This window comes from Rhinolophus sinicus, chromosome 1 (assembly GCF_057876585.1).
Source record: "Rhinolophus sinicus isolate RSI-liver-muscle chromosome 1, RSI-T2T, whole genome shotgun sequence".
Taxonomy (NCBI): Eukaryota; Metazoa; Chordata; class Mammalia; order Chiroptera; family Rhinolophidae; genus Rhinolophus; species Rhinolophus sinicus.
In genome coordinates, this window is record NC_142501.1 from 106,769,332 (window position 1) to 106,788,441 (window position 19,110).

General features: G+C 41.0%; 1 protein-coding gene and 1 pseudogene across 3 annotated transcripts in view; both read right to left on the reverse strand.

The window, feature by feature from the left end:
* The window catches only part of IL15RA (interleukin 15 receptor subunit alpha), a 54,911-nt gene extending 37,692 nt beyond the window's left edge, over positions 1-17,219 (reverse strand). The window contains exon 1 of one of the 3 annotated variants that reach the window (XM_074325026.2): positions 11,996-17,219. In XM_074325026.2, the coding sequence (XP_074181127.2) occupies positions 11,996-12,083 (88 nt within the window). In that variant the 5' untranslated portion in view covers positions 12,084-17,219. The remainder of the gene's footprint in view (positions 1-11,995) is intronic. The other 2 variants (XM_019738264.3, XM_019738267.3) reach the window with 2 other exon arrangements.
* Positions 477-4,883, reverse strand: LOC148759178 (large ribosomal subunit protein uL6 pseudogene; annotated as a pseudogene).
* Positions 17,220-19,110: the final 1,891 nt, after the last annotated feature.

Genomic DNA, 19,110 nt, shown 5'->3' on the forward strand with positions numbered 1-19,110 from the left:
TTTAAGACAGTTGTTGCAAAGTCTTTGTCTAGTATATCTGCTATCAGGTCTTTTTTTTAAATGATAACTTCTATTGATTTTTTTCTTTCGAATGGGTCAAACTTTCCTGTTTCTTTCTATAACTTGTGATTTTTTTTGTTTTTGAAAACTAGATATTTGAATCTAATAATGTGGTAACTCTGGAAATCAGGTTTGCCACTGTGGGGACAGAGTCCCAAAGAGCAGTTTCCAGGCTCTCGGCCTCACGTGGAAAGGTGCTGGCTCAGTTATTAGATGGCCATCAACTGTGGCTAATTGGCTGTCAGCTGATATCACTGCTGGGGCTGCACTGGTTGAAGAGTCAGTAAGTCAGTCAGTCGGTTGGTTGGCAGGCAGAAAAGCCGACAGCAGGTTGAGGATCGTGTGACTCCAGCCTCCAGTGAGACTATAGTGGTATGACTCCCCTACCTATGGCTCGTGGGTGTTCCTTTTTGGCCCAGCCACATCCTGCGTTCTTATGTGGGGAGCAGGACTAGAGAGCCCGCAGGCCGCCTCACACAACAGGTGGCGCAGCGAGCTGGGTCTCCCACATGACAGCCACCTACCCCAGGTTTTACTGTTTTTTGTAATTTAAAAAAAATTCTTGTAGGATCTCTCTGTGCTAAGGGTCAGCCAGAGGTGTAAACTTGTCCTCTCAGGTCTTTTCTGAACTTTTCCCTGGGATTGCACAGTCACTTTCTAATTTTTCCTGTCTATTTGTTTGTTTTGGAATGTCCTAGTTGTTAAGGTCTGGCTCCCAAAAGAGGAAAAAGAGAAAAATGAAGAGGGAAAAAAGGGTGTTGGCCTTTTGCATTCCCTGGAAGCCATTTCAGCTGGTCTGGAAGGGGCTTGCAGTTATAGAGAGAGGTGCAAACACACTGACTGTCCACCTCTTTGGCAGCACCTCTGTAATCAGAAGTAACAGTCAGTGATCACAGCACAGATCCTTGATCGGTGACCTCATCTAAACTTAATTACCTCCCAAAGGCCCCACCCCCAAATACCATCGCATGAAGATGTGGCTCTATTCAGTCTTTAGCTCTATCCTTCATATTTTTCAAAGTCATCTGCTCACCATCTGTTTGTCGGTGCTATACCCTGGATAATTTCTTCAGAACTATCTTCTAGTTCACTAATTTCTCTATTTGGCTATAATTGGATGTTTAGCTTCTCTATTAATTTTTGAATACGTACTTGAATGTTGCTTATTTGCAGTTGATTACATGCGTATCTATCTATTGTTGATGAATAATCAGTCAGAATTTATATTTGAATCAGGATAGCTGCCTCAGAGTACCTTCCTCTATCTTCATCTTCTGTACATTCTTAAAATGATTTTTATTGTGAAAATCATACATACAAAAGTATATAAAATGTTTCGGTGGAATTTAAGGATTAATCATTAAATGAAGACTCATGTACGTACCAATCAGCTTAAGAATCAGAATATTACCAGTAACTGAGAGGCTACTTGGATGCCCTCCTCAGCTCCGCCTCCCAACTTTATCTCCCCAAGAGAGGAACGCCATACTGCTGTTTGTCACCCTCATTCCTTTGTTTTTATTTATGGCTTTACGACATAAGTATTCCCAAATGTACTGCCTAGTTGTTATGTGTTTGAATTTTTGTAAGTTTAATCATATTGCACATATTCTTTACTGTGCTTCTCTCACACAAAATTATGTTTTTCACTTATGTTGATGCATATTGCTGTAGTTCATCCACTTTTGTTATTAAATTATTCTAGTATATGGGTATGCCACAATTTATCCATTTTACGGTTGTTTTCTATTTGGATCATTTCCAGTGTTTTTGCTCTTACAAATAATAATGTAGTGAATATTCTTGTATATGTCTCTTGATGTACATGGGAAAGAGTTTCTTTATGGTATTTTCTTATCAGTGGCATTGCTGGGACATAGTACATGCACATTATCAATTTAACTAGATAATAACAAATTGTTTTTCAAAGAGACTGTACCGAGTTACACTTCCACCAGCAGTAGGTGAGTTCTTGTTCCAAATCTTCACTAACACTTGTCTGATTAATTTTTGTCAAACTGGTGAATATGACATGGTATCTGTCATGCAGGGCATCTGGCAGGATCTCAGCTCCCACTCCCCACATAAGAACGTAGGACATGGTGAGGCCAAAGAGGGACACCCACGGAGCCATAGATAGGGGAGTCATACCGCTATAGTCTCGCTGGTGGTTGGGTTGGAGACACAGAAAGCAGGAGCCACATGATCCACAGCCTGCTGTCTGCTTCTCTGCCAACCAACCTGTCGTGTGGGGTGGCCTGCGCCATTTGTCATGCAGGGTGTCACACGGGGGACCCTGCTCGCTGCGCCATGTGTCGTGTGGGGCGGACTGCGGGGTCTTAGCTCCCGCTCCCCACATAAGAACGCAGGATATGGTGAGGCCAAAAAGGAACACCCATGGAGCCATAGGTAGGGGAGTCATACCACTATAGTCTCACTGGAGGCTGGATTCACACGACGTGCGACCTGCTGTCAGCTTTTCTGCCTGCCAACCGACCCCTTGTTAGGTGCAATCCGCCGTGCTAACTGCAATCCACGCTTGCTAGCTCAGCCACCATCTTCTTGCTAGCCCCCATTTTCTGCTAATGTAGCCACGGCAGTTATATTAGTGGCCAATGGCTCACTGATTACAGCTGACAGCCAACTAGCCACAGCTGATGGCCATCCAATCACAGTTGACGGCCATTTACTACCTGAGTCAGCACCTTTCCACGTGAGGCCGGGAGCCTGGAAACTGCACTCCTGGCTCTGTCCGCACAGTATCTCTTGGTACTTAATTAACTTTCCCTGTTATTAATGTGGGTAAGAAGCTTTTCATGTGTTTATGAACCACTTATTTTTCTTAGTAAAACTTAGTGAGTTTTGCCAGTATTACTAGTAGGTTGTCCTTTGCTTCCCCATCCCCGAATCAATACATAACTTTTATTGCATCTTTAAAATATCACAAATAAGTCTGAGGACTCACTCGGCATCTTGGTGTTTCTGTAGCTGGACAACTTAAATCTTATTCATCAGCCTGCTGAACTGTTTCTTTTTCAGAAACAAATGCCATTCAAAAATTTTCTGATGTTCTTGTTTTTAACTGTTGTGGCTTGTTGAATCAAAGCAGCTGAATTTGATACAAGTTCAACTATCATTTCCTTCAAGAATTAACTCATCTTTCTGGGCTTGAGATACTGAACAAGCAATACCTGACCTCAGTCGAACCCTGAGGATGTATTTTTCACACAAAAAAATTCGGATTTTGACAAGAGAACCGTTCTCCTGAATGACAATGTTGATGGGGAAGTGAGCACACACAGACCTCATCTCATAATGGACTCCCAGGGTAACACCCTTGATCGCGTTCTGTACGTGACCACAGATTGTGCAAATAGTAGCCAGTTCCTTTCTATTACCTCATGATTTGTCAGCCCGGAGCCTCTTCTTTTTCTTTCCAAGGAGACTGAGTTCTGCATTGATGTGACTGAAGTCCCTTCACAGGGTACCTCTGGGTCCCTTCACAATAACTGTGGTCCCTGCAGAGTGATGCCCACGTTTTCGGGAATGTCCGCGGTCTGATTGCTGAGAATGGTCTTCATCCTCGCAGTCGATGCAGCAAAAAGAGAGCTGTCCTTTGCTTTTTGAATATTACATGTGTGTGTTTTTTTGGTGTGTATATTCTTGATACAAATTCCTTTTATTTAGATAAGTTACAAATATCTTGTCCCAAGTTGTGGCTTGTCTTTATTTTCTTTTTGGTGCATTTGGATGAACAGAAGTTTTAAATTTCAATGTAATGAAATTTATGAGTGTTTTCCACTTAAGATTAGAGTTTAGGAGTCTTACTGAAGAACTCCTTCCTAATTTAAGGTTCTAAAGAGATTCTTCTACATTTCTTCTAAGAGTTTTATATTGTTGCCTTTCAAATGTAAGTCTGCAATTGATTTTTGTGTATGGTGTGAAGTAAGGATTCAATTTCATTTTTAAAAACAAACATAGCCAATTATTAAGATTTACTATAAACAGTCCATCTTTTTCGGCTCTATCACAAATTGAATTTCCATGTTTCATCTCTTTTTAGGCCATTTTATTTCACTGATTTATTTTTCTATTTCTACACCATACATTATGTAGTAAGTCCTGATATTTAACAGCATAAGGATAGATTTGGGAGAATTGACGTCTTTAAGATATTGAGTCTTCTTATCTGAAAACAGTGTATATCTCTTTTCTTATTTATGTTTCTTTCAAAAAGTTTTATAATTTTCTATATAAGGAACTAACATGTTTTTATTGATTTTTTTTATGAAGTACTTAATTTGGCAGGGGGAGGGGTTGCTTTTGTAAATTAATTGTGTATTCTGCAACCTTGTGAAACTCAATTTTTCTAATAGCATTTTGGTAGATCCCATAGGATTTTCTATGGAGATGGTCATGTCATAGATTATTTGAGTATATTTCATGATTCCATTTCATCTCCCTTGTTGGCTCACTAACTACAACTCTTTGTTGTATTATTTCAGTGGTTGCTTTAGCGTTTATTTTATTTTATATTTTAAATAATTTTATTTTATTTTTTAAAAATTTTTAATTGGGGAATGTTGGGGAACAGTGTGTTTCTTCGGCCCATCATCTCCAAGTCATTGTCCTTGTTGTTAAGCTCCCAGTCTAGGGTTGGCCGAACGGCTCAGTTGGAGCACAAGCTCTGAACAACAGGGTTGCCTGTTTGATTCCCACATGGGATGGTTGGCAGCATCCCCTGCAACTGAGATTGAAAACAGTGACTGGACTTGGAGCTAAGCTGTGCCCTTCACAACTAGATTGAAGGACAACGACTTGGAGCTGATAGGCCCTGAAGAAACACACTGTTCCCCAATAGTCCAAAATAAAATAAAATAAAATAAAATAAAATAAAATAAAATAAAGTAAAGTAAAGTAAAGTAAAGTAAAGTAAAGTAAAATAAAATAAAATAAAATAAAATAAAATAAAAAACTCGTGCTCTAACCAACTGAGCCATCTGACCATTTATTGTATACATCTTTAACCTCAGTACAGGTTACCTTAAAAAGGGACGTCATATTACTTCACATAGATAGTATAAGAACCGTAAACTATATACATCCATTTCTATCCTCCCATTTCTCTCCTCCCAGCCTTTGTGGCGTTGTTGTCATATATTTTGCTTCTACATATATTATAAACCCCACAACTCATGGTTATTAGTTTTGTTTTACGCAGTTAATCACATATTGTATTGGCTAGGGATTTTAATAGATGTTTGCTCTATTTTATTCATCATTCCTGGGTGTTTTGTAGCAGTAAGGTTTTTGAGAATATCTACTGTCATTTTACTGAAAAACTAGTGGTCTTTCCATTGTGAACGGTCCTCAAAGAAAGATGAATACATGAATACTCAATATACAAATACACGAGGATATCAATATACTGCATCCAGTCCAATCAGCCAGTTACTTTACAAAGCTAGACTCTCTCATAAGTACATTATAGATAATGCATTTGATTTCTATCAATAACCTATCATTTCCAGAGGCCTTAATCACATCTTTCAATACTTCAATTATAATTCTCTCATAACATTGTTCCCCAGATATTCAGCGTAAGTAAGTCTCTCCTTGTTTATAACATTGTAAGCTCCTTGAAGGTGGTCAATATATTTCACAGTCCTCTGGTACTCTCACAATGCTAAGCCTAGCATGTGATAGGTGTTTTCTGAAGTTAGTTAGTGGCTTATGAATATATAAAGTAGACTGGACAAAGTAATGAAAATAGAAGTAAACTTAAGGTAGCCAAAAAAAACACATACAACAAGTCCTAACAATCATTTTAATGAAGTCACTACAGTAGTGCATAGGGCCACACCTCTTTCTACTTCCCAGAACTTGTGAATCAGACTTCTTTATCAAGTCGGTTTACATAGTCGAGTATGAGTAAGTAGCTCTAGCCTAGTATCCTATCCAGAATTCAAAAATTATCAGGTAAGCACACCCCTACCATTCTTTAAGGAGAGTCAGACCCCATTCCAATCTTTTCTTTCTCTTATTCAACCATTTAAATGCCTACAGCATGCTAATTGTGGTAGGACACAAAGAAGCATATGATATGATTTCGGCCCTCTAAAAGCATACTGTGAAGCTGACATAGCAAAAGCATAAAGGCCTGTGTGTTCACAGTTATCTATTTTCTTTCGTTATTTTTCTAGCTGAAATGCCAGCCAAGTCAGCACACTTCCTTCTGGCATTCACTGTAAGTGCGGACTATCCTCAGGTCATTGCTCTTACCTCATCAGTTCTGTTCTTTCTGTCTCCGGCTCATTCACTGAGCTTTGTAACCCACCTTCTGTATGATAGGCAAATGCATTACAATTCAAGTCCTTAAATAATGATTTTTGAAGGGTTGAATGAGTTGAACAGGGCTATAGGTTGAAGAGCAAACAAAAGGAAAGAATGAAATACACTTTATACACATAGGACTCCGGAGGAAATCTGCCTCCTCCTTTCTTCCTTATTGACACTGCCTTGCTTGAGGATTTCATCACCACTTACTGGAACTATTGCAAAAGGCTCCAAACTTAGCTTCCTGTCTCCAGACCCTCTTAACTATGGTTTATTCTTCAAACTCTTTACAAGAGTAACCTATCCATCATTCAGCTCCAGTGATGTCCCCCTTTGCCCAGAAACCTTCAATGGCTCCCCACTGTGTAGAAGAAATCAAGTCCTTCCAAACAGAAAAAATTCAGATAACATCAACCGTGTGTAATGAGTAACACTGATAGGATTCCAAGAGCATATACTTGGGGATTTCATACATTTAGTCACATCATTATATACTATTTGGTAAAATCAATTTGGCAAAAGTGATTTAGCCCAAAACAAACTTAGTTGGAGTGATGATTTGATTGAAAAAGAATATTCCCAGAAACATTTCAGCCATTTTTTAGAATTTCAGGTGTTTTCCCTTGCCTTTTTTGCTCTATATAGCTAGTTTTTATCCAATTATTCCTACTCTGTGCTGTTTAAAACATAAAACATTTTGAAACAACCTAAATATCCAACCATTTAGAGGTAATTGAAGCTCCAGCAAATAAGGAATTATTTAAACAAATTGCAAATGATTGTAAAATGTATGTATAGCATGCACAAATATTATATGCAGTGATTTTATAGAACCTTATTTTGAGAAATTTGCAAAATTTATAAAGTCATGAAAACAATGCCATATGTTTTCATGAGGATCAACTATAATTTAAAATGAATTATAAAAACACCAAAATTCTAGATCTTTATTGTGTTATTTTGTAGTTTTATTTTATTGTTCTTAGGACAAAAGCAAGTGAAAATATTAGCACTATGCTGTGACCAACTGAGCTAACTGGCCAAGCACAACAATTCAAAATATGATAGAAAAGTAAGAAAAGGCAGACAACTACACAGACATACACAGTCCATAATATCTCCCTGCTCAATGACAACTACTTCTGGACATTCTAGTAAAAACTGAATCATATGTACACAATTTGAAAGCAGCTCCATTTTATTTATGCAATCTTCCACTGTTGAACATTTAGGTTGAGTTCAACAAATCCTATATTTTTTGTACATTGAAGTTTTTATCACTTTCCTCCCTATCATTGGTAGCACAGAGCAATAAGAAGTAGGTAAAACTGATTTGAAATAAAAAATGTAAGGTTTGGGCAAAACTCCCCAGAGTTCTAAAAAATGGTTTAAAAATGTTTAAAGACATAAGTTGTAAAACCACCCCAAGTGTACTAACACTCTGTACAACCAAAACAGAACGGGGGAACAGGGATATTCATCTTCAAACAAACCATCGTCTTTTCAGGTTGTGATGACCTTTAAGAAGTGAATGACCTACTACTCCAGATGATGGAGTGTAGGGAATCCCTCCAAATCTGGCCTTTTGAATAAGAATAGACTGATGACAACTTGGTATATCTTGTGGCACTGTCAACTAGCAGGGACAGATCTGAGACTATATTATTTTCTCAGCTAGTGATAAAGAATGGGCTGCTCTCTAGACTTTCTCATCAGGATCACACTACCAAGTAGCAAATTTAATAATTTGGATCCACTTCTCTTCTAAGCTCACTTAAAAACATCAGGTGCCCTCTATTCTGTTAGCTCTTTGTCCATCTGTACACCAATACCACATTGTCTGGATTACTGTAACTTTATAGTAAATCTCAAAACCAAAAGTGTTATTCCTCTAATTCAGTTCTTTTTCAAAGTTGTTTTGGGTATACTAGGTCTTTTGCATTTCCATGTGAATTTTGGAATCAGTTTGTCAATTTCTACAATAAAGCCTGCTGGAATTTTGATTTTGGGAGAACTGACACCTTATAGATACCAATTTTTACAATGCATGAACATGGTATATCTCTTCATTTGTTTAGCTCTTTAAGTTTCTCAGCTATGGCTGTTGGTTTTCAGTGTACGGGTAATCTTTTCTAGTCTTTTATCAGATTTACCCCTAATATTTCATACTTTTTGATGCTATAGCAAATGATATTTCTTTGAAATTTCAATTTCCAATTGTTCATTGCTAATGTATAGAAATATAATTGATTTTTGTATATTGATATTTTGTCTACACATGAAGGGACACTGATGTTAAAAAAAAAGGTGTAAGGGCACTTCAGCAGGGATAATTTTTGCAACAAATGGTGCTGGAACAATTGGATAGCTGTATGCAAAAAAACTCCAGACCAAACCAATACAAAACCTTTAATTCATACTTCACGTTATGTAAAAAAATTAACTCAAAATGAGTCACAGACATAAATCTAAAATCTAAAGCTATAAAAATTGTATAAAAAAAGCTTTGCGACCTTGGGTTAGGCAAAGACTTCTTAGATATGACACTGAACACATATTACATAACAGAAAAAATTAATAAGTTGAATTTCATCAAAATTAAAAATTTCTGATCTTCATCAGACACTGTTAAGAGATTGAACAAGCCACAGACTTTGAGAAAATATCTGTAAATCATATATCTGATAAAGGACTTGTGTCCAGAATATATAATGAACTCTCAAAACACAATATAACTCAGTTTTAAAAGGACCAAAGATTTAACTGACACTTTACCAAAGAAGATATAAATATGGCAAATAAGCACATGAAAATATGCTCACCACAATTAGTTACTGGGAAATTGCAAATTAAAACTATGAGAGGCCACTATACACCTATTAGAATGGGTACAATTAAAAAGACTGACCAGGGGGCAGCCAGATGGCTCAGTTGGTTAAAGCGTGAACTCTGAACAACAGGGTGGCCGGTTCGATTCCCACATGGGCCAGTGAGCTGCGCCCTCCACAACTAGATTGAAGACAATGAGCTGACGCTGAGCTTCCGGAGGGGCGGCTGGATAGTTCAGTTGGTTACAGCGAGAGCTCTCAACCACAAGGTTGTAGGTTCAATTCCCACATGGGATAGTGGGCTGTGCCCCCTGCAACTAAAGATTGAAATGGCAACTGGACTTGGAGCTGAGCTGTGCCCTCCACAACTAGATTGAAGGACAATGACTTGGAGCTGATGGGCCTTGGAGAAACACACTGTTCTCCAATATTCCCCAATAAAATTAATAAAATAAAAGGACTGACCATTTTCTCTCTCTCTCTCTCTCTCTCTCTCTCTCTCAATTGGTAACTGTGAGGTGATGAATGTGTTAACTAACATTGTGTCAACATTTCACAACATATATACATTTATGAAATCATGTTGTACTCCTTAAACTTTACAATGTCATATGGCAATTATGTCTCAATAAAGCTGGAAATAATAAAAGCAGACATACCAAGTACTGACAAGGAATTGAAACTCTCTCTCCCACTCTATTGGTGGGAATGTAAAATAGTTCAATTATTTTGGAATATGGTTTGACAGTTTCATAAAGAATTAGACATAAACGTGTCATATGATCCAGTCCTAGCCACTCCAAGCCATTTACCCAAGAGAAATGAAGTCCTATGTCCACACAAGAACCTACATGTGAATGTTCATAGCAGCTTTATATGCAATAGCTGAAAACCAAAACAACCCAAATGTCCATTAACAAGTGAATGGGTAAACAAACTGTGTGATATCGGGGCAGTGGACTACCACTCAGTAATAAAAAGAAAGGAACTAAGACTGGGTCTTATTTTTGGGGAAACATGGAAGAAAAAGTACATACTATATGATTCCACTATATAAAATTCTAGAAAATGCAATAAATCAATAGTGACAGAAAGCAAATGGCAGGTGCCTGGGGGACAGGGCCAAGTGGGAGGTAAAAGTATGTAGGACATGAAGGTACTTTTGGTAGTGATGATTATGTTTTCTCTTGATTGTGGTGATGGTTTCATGAGTGTATACATTACCTCTAAACTTATCAAATTGTGCAATTTAAATGTATCTAGTTTATCTGTCAGTTATCCCTCAGTAAAGCTGTTAAGGAAAAACTAAGAAACATCAGGAGTTCCCAGATGGCAGTGATAACTTTGTGAGATCAATGAGCTTTAGAGACATGGGGCAGTGTTCTCTCCGCACTCTGGCGACTCATCTTGGCTGGGTTCTGACTGCATTTCACTTTCACATTGTGCAATCAAGTTGTCCCAGTCTGCTGGCTATTTCCCACATCTCAGGCGTCACACAGGACACTGGTTAGTCAGCTGGGAGGACTGACCAGGTCACCCACATAACTCAGATTCTTGGATGTGGGGGAAAAATCTAAACATAGTCTCAGGAAAATAAAACTAAAGGGAATCCCAGAGAGCTATGGGATTCACACCAAGCCAGCCAGCAGCAGCTGGGCAGACTGGTCCCAATGACTAGATGTCAATGACTGGGAGTCTTGTCTTAAACACACACACACACACACACACACACACACACACACACACTCACACACACACACACACACACACACACACACACACACACTCAGGAGGGAGGAAGGGAGGGAAGGAGGGGGGCAGGGCGGATCGGAGGGAGAAATATCTTGGGTTTACTAACTCTCCTGGGGAGTCCATGGGTGGCTTTCAGTGGGTCCCTGACCCCAAAATTATATACAAGTTTTTAAGTGCATTTTTCTGGGGAGAGGGTGTGTAGGTTTCATCAGACCCTCAAAGAGCCCCCAGACTACAAAGATTAAGAAGCGCTGCCGACAGGGATAAAGCCAGACCCATCTATCCTTTCTCCTACCAGTCACTCATTCCATTCTTCCCTCTGAGATGACATCTATGAGACCTACACCAAGACAACACCAGTTTCATTTCTTCCCCTTTGCGGAGGAGCGCGTACCCCAGGCTGCCGCACCACCCGCGCCCTCTCACGGTTTCCTGCTGCTTAAGAATTGGGAGTTGTTTCCAGGTCCCCAGGTGTGCAACCTGCCCCACACGGTTTCTCTCCCCAGGGACGCGGTCCCTATCCCGTCCTACCACTACCCACCCGTGTTATTTGCTTTCGTCTGAGGGGACTGACAGGGTCGTTTTCCTGGGTTCTCTGCGGGGACTGCACGCTGTGCACCATCCACGCAGCTTTCCTCGTGGGGCTCGGGGAACCGCGTTCACGCAAGTCTCGAAATTGCTGTACAACTCCAACTCGGATCCCCCATTGCAACCCTCGGGTTTTTCCCTTTGCCTCGGAAATCGGAAGACATTGTATTAAAAACCTGGCCACTCAGCTCCCTCCCTTGGGGGACCAGGTAAGCCGGAGTGGGTGGGGACGCATGGACCGGCGCTCTGCCCCTGGCCACCGCTCCATCCACGTGTCCCGTGCGCGCCGGCCCAGCTCCCTGTACCCGGGCGGGCGCACACCCCTTTCCTCCCGCACCGACTCGCGGCCGCTGGAGGTGGGGCGCTCAGTGCGGTCCCCCTCAGGCGCGCCGGCCCCCTCCCGCCGCCCAAGGGCGCACGCTTTTCCCTACCTGGCGTCACCGGCGGCCAGAGCTGCAGCAGCAAGAGCAGCACCGAGAAGTCGCTGATCCGGCAGCCCCGGAGCCGCAGGCAGGCCATGGCCTTACCCTCCGCCGCGCTCTCGCCGGCTACCTTTCGGGCCCGCACAGGCTGGGGCGCCCAGCTGCCTGCGAGTGCAGATGCCGGGCGGTCTGGGAGGAGGTGCGGCTCCCGGGACGGGCCGTCCCGCGAGTCGCATTCGCTTTCGCTTTTGCTTTAGCCCCCGGAGTGCTGGGGAGAGGTGAGAAGCAGCGACAGATCCGTGACAGCATTCCCACCCCCTCCTCTAGAACAAGCCCCGGCAGCCACGGCGACCCCCGTGCCGCCGCCCCAGTCCCCGCAGTGCCTCCGGGCGCGCAGCGCGGAGACCCGGACCGTCAACTGCGGAGGAATGGATCCCTCCCCCTCTTCTCCCTTCGGATCTCGTGACCCCAAAAGTCCATTCGGTCTCGTGTCCCCACGCCGAGGGAGTGGGCAAAGCCATCGGGAAGCAAGGTCTTTCTGGTAAACACGGTCGGTGGGTGTTCACACCTGACCTCTCCACTTGTCACCTCCCTTTGCTTGTCTCCGCCTGTCGCTCCGACTTCACCTGTCCAAGTGTCCCTGCATTCCTGGCCCACAGACTGGCGGGAAAGTTGTCCTGCGCTCCACCACGGTGAGGACCCGACCGGACCGGTGGGTGACAGCGGAAGTGTCGCCGCGGTGCGTCTGCTCAGGTCACATGCCCAGGAAGCGCATTCCAGGCCACCTGCTTACGCCTGCCTCTGCTCTCTGTACCACCACTGTGTCTTATTCCAGCTGCATCTTTATTCCGCAAGGACATTTCAAGTATTTGAGGAGGACATGGAAAAGAGGAGGGAGGACCTGGCTTACTCATTTAGACGACGTCTCCTAGTTCGCCATCCTCCTCTTTAGCAGGTGGGGTTTTGGTTTTCTTTGGATCTCAAGTTAAACCTGACTTTATTGAGAACTTGTGCCATGAGAAAGGTCTGGATTTCACAAACACACATTCCCAGTTCTAGGAATGAAATTAGGCAATACCGGACATCTCTGTTCCCCCAGTGGTAACATTTTGAATAACTGTAGCACATGGGATATCACAAGCAGGAAATTTTCGTAGACCATATTCAAATTCTGTCAGTTTTCTATGCATTCATTTGTGTGCATTTAGTTCTGTGCATTTTTTGTTTTAAATTTTTATTGGGGAACAGTTTCTTTCCAGGGCCCATCAGCTCCAAGTCATCCTTCAATCTAGTTGTGGAGGGTGCAGCTCACTGGCCCATGTGGGAACTGAACCAGCAACCCTGTTAAGAGCTCAAGCTCTAACCAACTGAGCCATCTGGCCACCCCTAGTTCTATGCACTTTTGTCACATATATAGATAGATGTCTGTGACACCACTGCCAAGACGAGTAACAGTTCCCGGTGCAGGATGGCTCCTGCTACTCTTATAGTCACAGCTACCTTCCTCTCCCCCCCGTCCCCAATCCCTAGCAACTACTGATCTTTTCTCCATCTGTATAATTTTGTCATTTGAAGAATGTTATGTAAGTGTGATCATACAGCTTACAGCCTTTAGAGGTCAGCTTTTTTCACTCAGTACAATTCCCTTGAGATCCATTCAAATTGCTGTATGTATCAATAGTCTGTTCCTTTTTATGAGGAATATTGATGGTTGCCGTGAACCTGGGGCGACCAAGGCAGTGAATATGAAGTGGAAGGAATGAAAGAAAACTAGTCCGCGCACAGGAGTTTTGCTTAATAACAGAAAAACGAACATTGGAGATACATACACACTCAAACACACACACACACACACACACACACACACACACACACACGAAGAAGGAATTGCTTCTCAATAAGAGTATAAAAAGTACCACATTTCCTCATTTTTGTAAATCATGTCATATCTGGCTGCAAGCTTCCACTTGCCAAGGTCAACAAAAATCTGATATTATTCTCCCCTCAACCCCCAGTGGCAAATGGTTCTCTTCCCTTCCCTTGGGTTTACACCCAGGAGAAATAGGCAGAGGCCTGCAACCTGTGTCTTCCTGGTTACCTCCAGATGGTCTCTGTCTAGACCCACCCTCCAGGTTCTGGTCTCCTCTAATGCACCTGACTCCCTTCTAGTCCATCCTTATTCCCTTCAAAATGCTTTTTGCACATACAGTTATCCTCACAGACAATCTAGGCAGTTTATCTCAGTTAGCCTAGGATCTCCTCTAGAAAAGGCCTATTCGGGTCAGACTTTTTGGTATCCTGCAATCAAATAAGGAAATAAACACCAAACAAACATTCTGTAAACTGCATCCCTGGGATGGGAAAGCTCCAAATTCTAGAACAGAAAAGCTTGCCTGCTCCGGAGGAAAATCACCCTGTACTTTCTTCCCAAGAGACCAATCCATTTTTCGGTAACTCAGTTACGTTAATTTGGTGCCTCATAACCATAATTTAATCACCTTTGTGTTTGAAAAATTAAGCTATGAAACGGATTTTGAATTTTAAATATTTAAATATATCAGAGTAGAGTGAGTTTAATACTTTTTAAAGTTTCATGATGTTTTTATTCAAAATTGTTTTGTAATTTTATTCTTTAATTGACTTTGAAACTGTATTCTCTCCAGTTCTGCTTATGGGATATTAGGACCTATACCAGAGGGTGGTTGTGAGGATTAAATGAGTTAATAAAAGCATTTAGAATAGTGCCTGACATATTATAAATGCTCAATAAGTGTTAGATAAATGAACATTTAGTATGTTCCGTTTGTAAGCTATCTAAGATGATTATAGAGAAAGTTGCCAGCTAAAAATGTTAAGTACAAGTTAGGCATTGAAAAAATTGTTCAGAGAAATATTTTCTAAGATACTGAGCCGAGCCATCTGTCAAGGCAGGATGCCAGAGCACCAAGGAGATGGATGGGAAGGCCCCAGGAACAGATGGCGAGGATAGAAACTCCACCCTGGGTAGAATTTCCAACAGCTGGGACACATGTTCCTACTCCTGCTGTCACTTCCTGAAGTGACACACTCACCCAACTAAGATGATAAACTCGGTAAAGCCAACTTCCCCAAGATGAAACGGCTTCATGTTCCACTCCCAATTGCATCATGAGCTTCCCCTGGTGTCCCTCATCTACCTAAGTAAGAACCCAACTTGGCCTGTCACCCTCGGCACTCTTTCTTCATGTTCGCAAAGTTGTCAGCCCTTTCTCTTCTGCCTCCACTCTCTTCTCCACCTTCCTTATCACATCTCCTAGTGAGGAGAACTTGAGAGAAGAGGGAAAACTTTCAAGAACCTTCTGCTTTCACCTTTGTTTTTCGGGTCATCCCTAAATAACTCAGGATAAAACCAAGAAAGAAAATGACAGAAGCTTAGGGTTTCCAAAATGTACACTCAAGATTTATCAGGGAATCTCAAATCCATATGCCTATAAAGACCAGACAGCAGGGTTGCTGGGCAGAAGAGAAGAGGAAGTAGGCTGAAAGTTCTTGCACACTTGCACACTTGCAGAGAGCATGTATGTCCACTGACACTAGATTTTTAATTTTTGAAGAAACTGAAAATATAGGTCCTTGTGCAAAGTCTCCCAGGTTACAAATAGTGATTATTGTTTTAGAAAAAAAAATCAAAACACCATGGAAGCCAGACAAAGCCCACCCATAGGCTTTGCACCATCTAATATGCAATAATCTTCTTTTTATTCAGACAACTATTAAAAGTGTTTCAGGCCGGCCCGGTGGCTCAGGCGGTTGGAGCTCCGTGCTCCTAAGGCTGAAGGCTGCCAGTTCAATTCCCACATGGGCCAGTGCCAGATGGCTCAGTTGGTTGGAGCCCGTCCTCTCAACCACAAGGTTGCTGGTTCAACTCCCACAAGAGATGGTGGGCTGTGCCCCCTGCAACTAACATTGGCAACTGGACCTGGAGCTGAGCTGCGCCCTCCACAACTAAGATTGAAAGGACAACAACTGGACTTGGAAAAGTCCCGGAAGTACACACAGTTTCCCAATAAAAGTCCTATTCCCTTTCCCCAATACAATCTTAAAAAAAAAAAAAAAAGGGGGGGGGGTTTAATCCCTCCACCATGCAAGAAATTAGAAATATTAACTTACTGGAATGAGTTTGGTTCATGAATTTTAAAATCTTAGATCTATGACCAGTCACAATAGATGGCCTGTTACCTCTTGGAACATTTTGCAAAAATGTTGTTGGAGTGCGTACTTTTCTGCAGAAAGCATCCATATCTTTCATCAGCTATTTTCAAAAGGGTCCTTGACCTAAAATGTTAAGAATAAAATGTCTGGAAGGTGTAATATTTTACAGACATTGTAAATTTTTAAATGTAAAAACTTACAGATTCTGAGTTGAAACTTAAACTGTTTATGAACTTAAAAGTATTTTATTTATTTATCTGGTTAAAGTTGTGGGTAGAGTCATTTTGCTCTCTTTTTTCCCCCAGAATGACTTTTCCAGCTATGTCATAAACAATGCATTACAAAAGCTTCTTAATAATTGTGAATATTGGAAATAACCCAAATGTTCATCAATAGGGAAATGGTTGGATAAATTACTTAATATATGCATACAAGAGAATACAATGCAGTTATTAAAAAATTATCTTTTTTACTAATGTGAAAAGATCTCCAAGACATATTGTTAACAAAACAAACAAGCAAACAAACAACATGCAAATCTGTTGGTAGTATGCTGCCTCTTATGTTAGAAAGGAGTAAACAAGAATATATTTACTTGTGTTTGCACACATATTCAGTAACACTGGAAAAGCATACAAGAAAGCAATAAATGCCCTTCCCTATGGAGGTGGTTACTGAATTGATGGGAGATGCTTCAATGTATAACTTTATTTTTACCTTTTTTCTCATTTTGAAACATATTGTATTATCTATTCTAAAAATTAAATTTAAAAATTCTCATGAAGACAGTAAACATCTTATTTTTAAAATGGAATTTTTGCTTCACAGGTAATTGTTTTTTTGATTGAAACAGGGCACACTAACAGCTGTGATACTGTTTTGCAGGTATGCTCTCCAGTGAAAGTTTCCCTTGGCCATTTTATTAAGGATACTCCGAGTAAAAAGTAGCTGTTTTTAATCAGTAAGATAGCCTAAAGTAAACAGCTTCTAAAATTAAAATGTTTCCAAAATAATTGGCCGACAAGAAATTTAAAATCTGGCATTCTGGTAGACTGGAGAGACTCAGGCGAGATTCTTGCATACCTAAAATAGAGTTCATATATTCTAGATATTTTCTTTACACACTCTTCCAACGCCAATAGATAATTTTTGTTTGCTGATGTAGTTACAAAATAAATTTAAAACCACAAAGATGTGCTTTATATCTTGTCATTCAATTTAAATGGTGTTAACAGGAGAGGATATGCCATTCCTCATCCTTCCTCCTTCTTGCTGGCTGAAATGCAGATGTAGTGACTGGAGCTGCAGCAGTCATATGAGACCACCAGGACTCTTGAAAACGGAAACCACAAGCCACTCATAGAGCAGAAACAAGATGGAAAGAGCCTGGGTTCCTGATACCAGAAGGACCAAACCAGTTGGGACTATCTCCCTTTGAACTTCTTGACCTTGAAAGAGAGATAAACATCTATCTTGTTTGTTATTTTTGGTTTTTATCTTACTAAAAAGTTAAACTTTAGCCTCACAACACACCTTAACGAGAAACTAAATTTCAGATACACTTGGATTTTTTCCCTTATAGATTTTCTTTTTATTAGCCATGGTATTTTTATTTCCCTGATGGAAAGAAAAATATATAGGATAGTGTTTGGCCTATAACATTCCATTTCTAGATTGGATCATAGTGGCTTTTGAAGATTACTATCTTGTTGGCTGGATATATTTGCTAGTCAGTTGTCTGTACTCCGTAACTCAGGTACATTCATACGTAAAGTCTTTCTGAAATCCCCATCGCTCCTGTAGCGCTCTCCTTATTTCTGGATTCTCTGAAGCAGGCACAGACTCATACTTATGACCAACAACCAGCAACATAATTTGCAGTGCCCGGTGCAGAATGTAAATGTGAAGCCTCTTGTTTAAAATTTTTAAGAATTTCAAGATGGTAACAGCAAAGCATTAAACCAACTGCAGGGTGCTTCTAAGCAACGAGGGCCATGAAGCTGGCCGTGAGTAGACTGTTATTTGACTCAATCTACACACTAATTGCCTGACAGAAGACTACACATGGCCCTTTCAGGGTATAAATATTTATCTCAGTCTCTACTATTCTTTTTTTAATTGGGGAATATTGGGGAACAGTGTGTTTTACGAGGGCCCATCAGCTCCAAGTCATTGTCCTTCGATCTAGTTGTGGAGCGCGCAGCTCACCGGCCCATGTGGGAATCGAACCAGCAACCTTGTTGTTGAGAGCTCATGCTCTAACCAACTGAGCCATCCAGCCACCCCTCCAGCAGCTCAGTGGCAGCTCCTTGTCTTCAGTCTAGTTGTGGAGGGCGCAGCTCACCGGCCCATATGGGAATCGAACTGGCAGCCCTGTTGTTCAGCACTCGCTCTCTAACCAACTGAGCTACCCAGCCGCCCTCTACTATTCTTATACACACAAAATCCAACACTCAATCCAAATTAAAAGAGATCCCAAAAAACAAGATAAAATTAGATAAAACAGTCAACAGAGCCAGACACAAAAATGGTGCAGATGTTGAAACTACCAGGGACTTTAAAATAACTATAATTAATGTGTTCAAAGGATCTAGTGGAAAATGTGGACCACATGAATGATGGGGAATTTGATCAGATAGATGGAAACTCTAAAAAAAAAAAAAGTTAAGTGACAACACTAGAACTAAACACCATTTTTATGGACTAAATGTCACCTCCCTTTTCCCCAAAAAAAAATTAAATGTTGAAGCCCTAACCCAAAATTCGACTGTATTTGGGGATAGGGCTTGCCCTAGCAGACTAATACAACCATGATATAAGTAGGAAGAATTCCTTCAACAGATGTATTAGCACAATGGACATAGCAAAGGAGAGAATCAGTGAACTTCCATAGAAATTATCCACACTGAAACATAAGGCATAAAAAGGGAGGG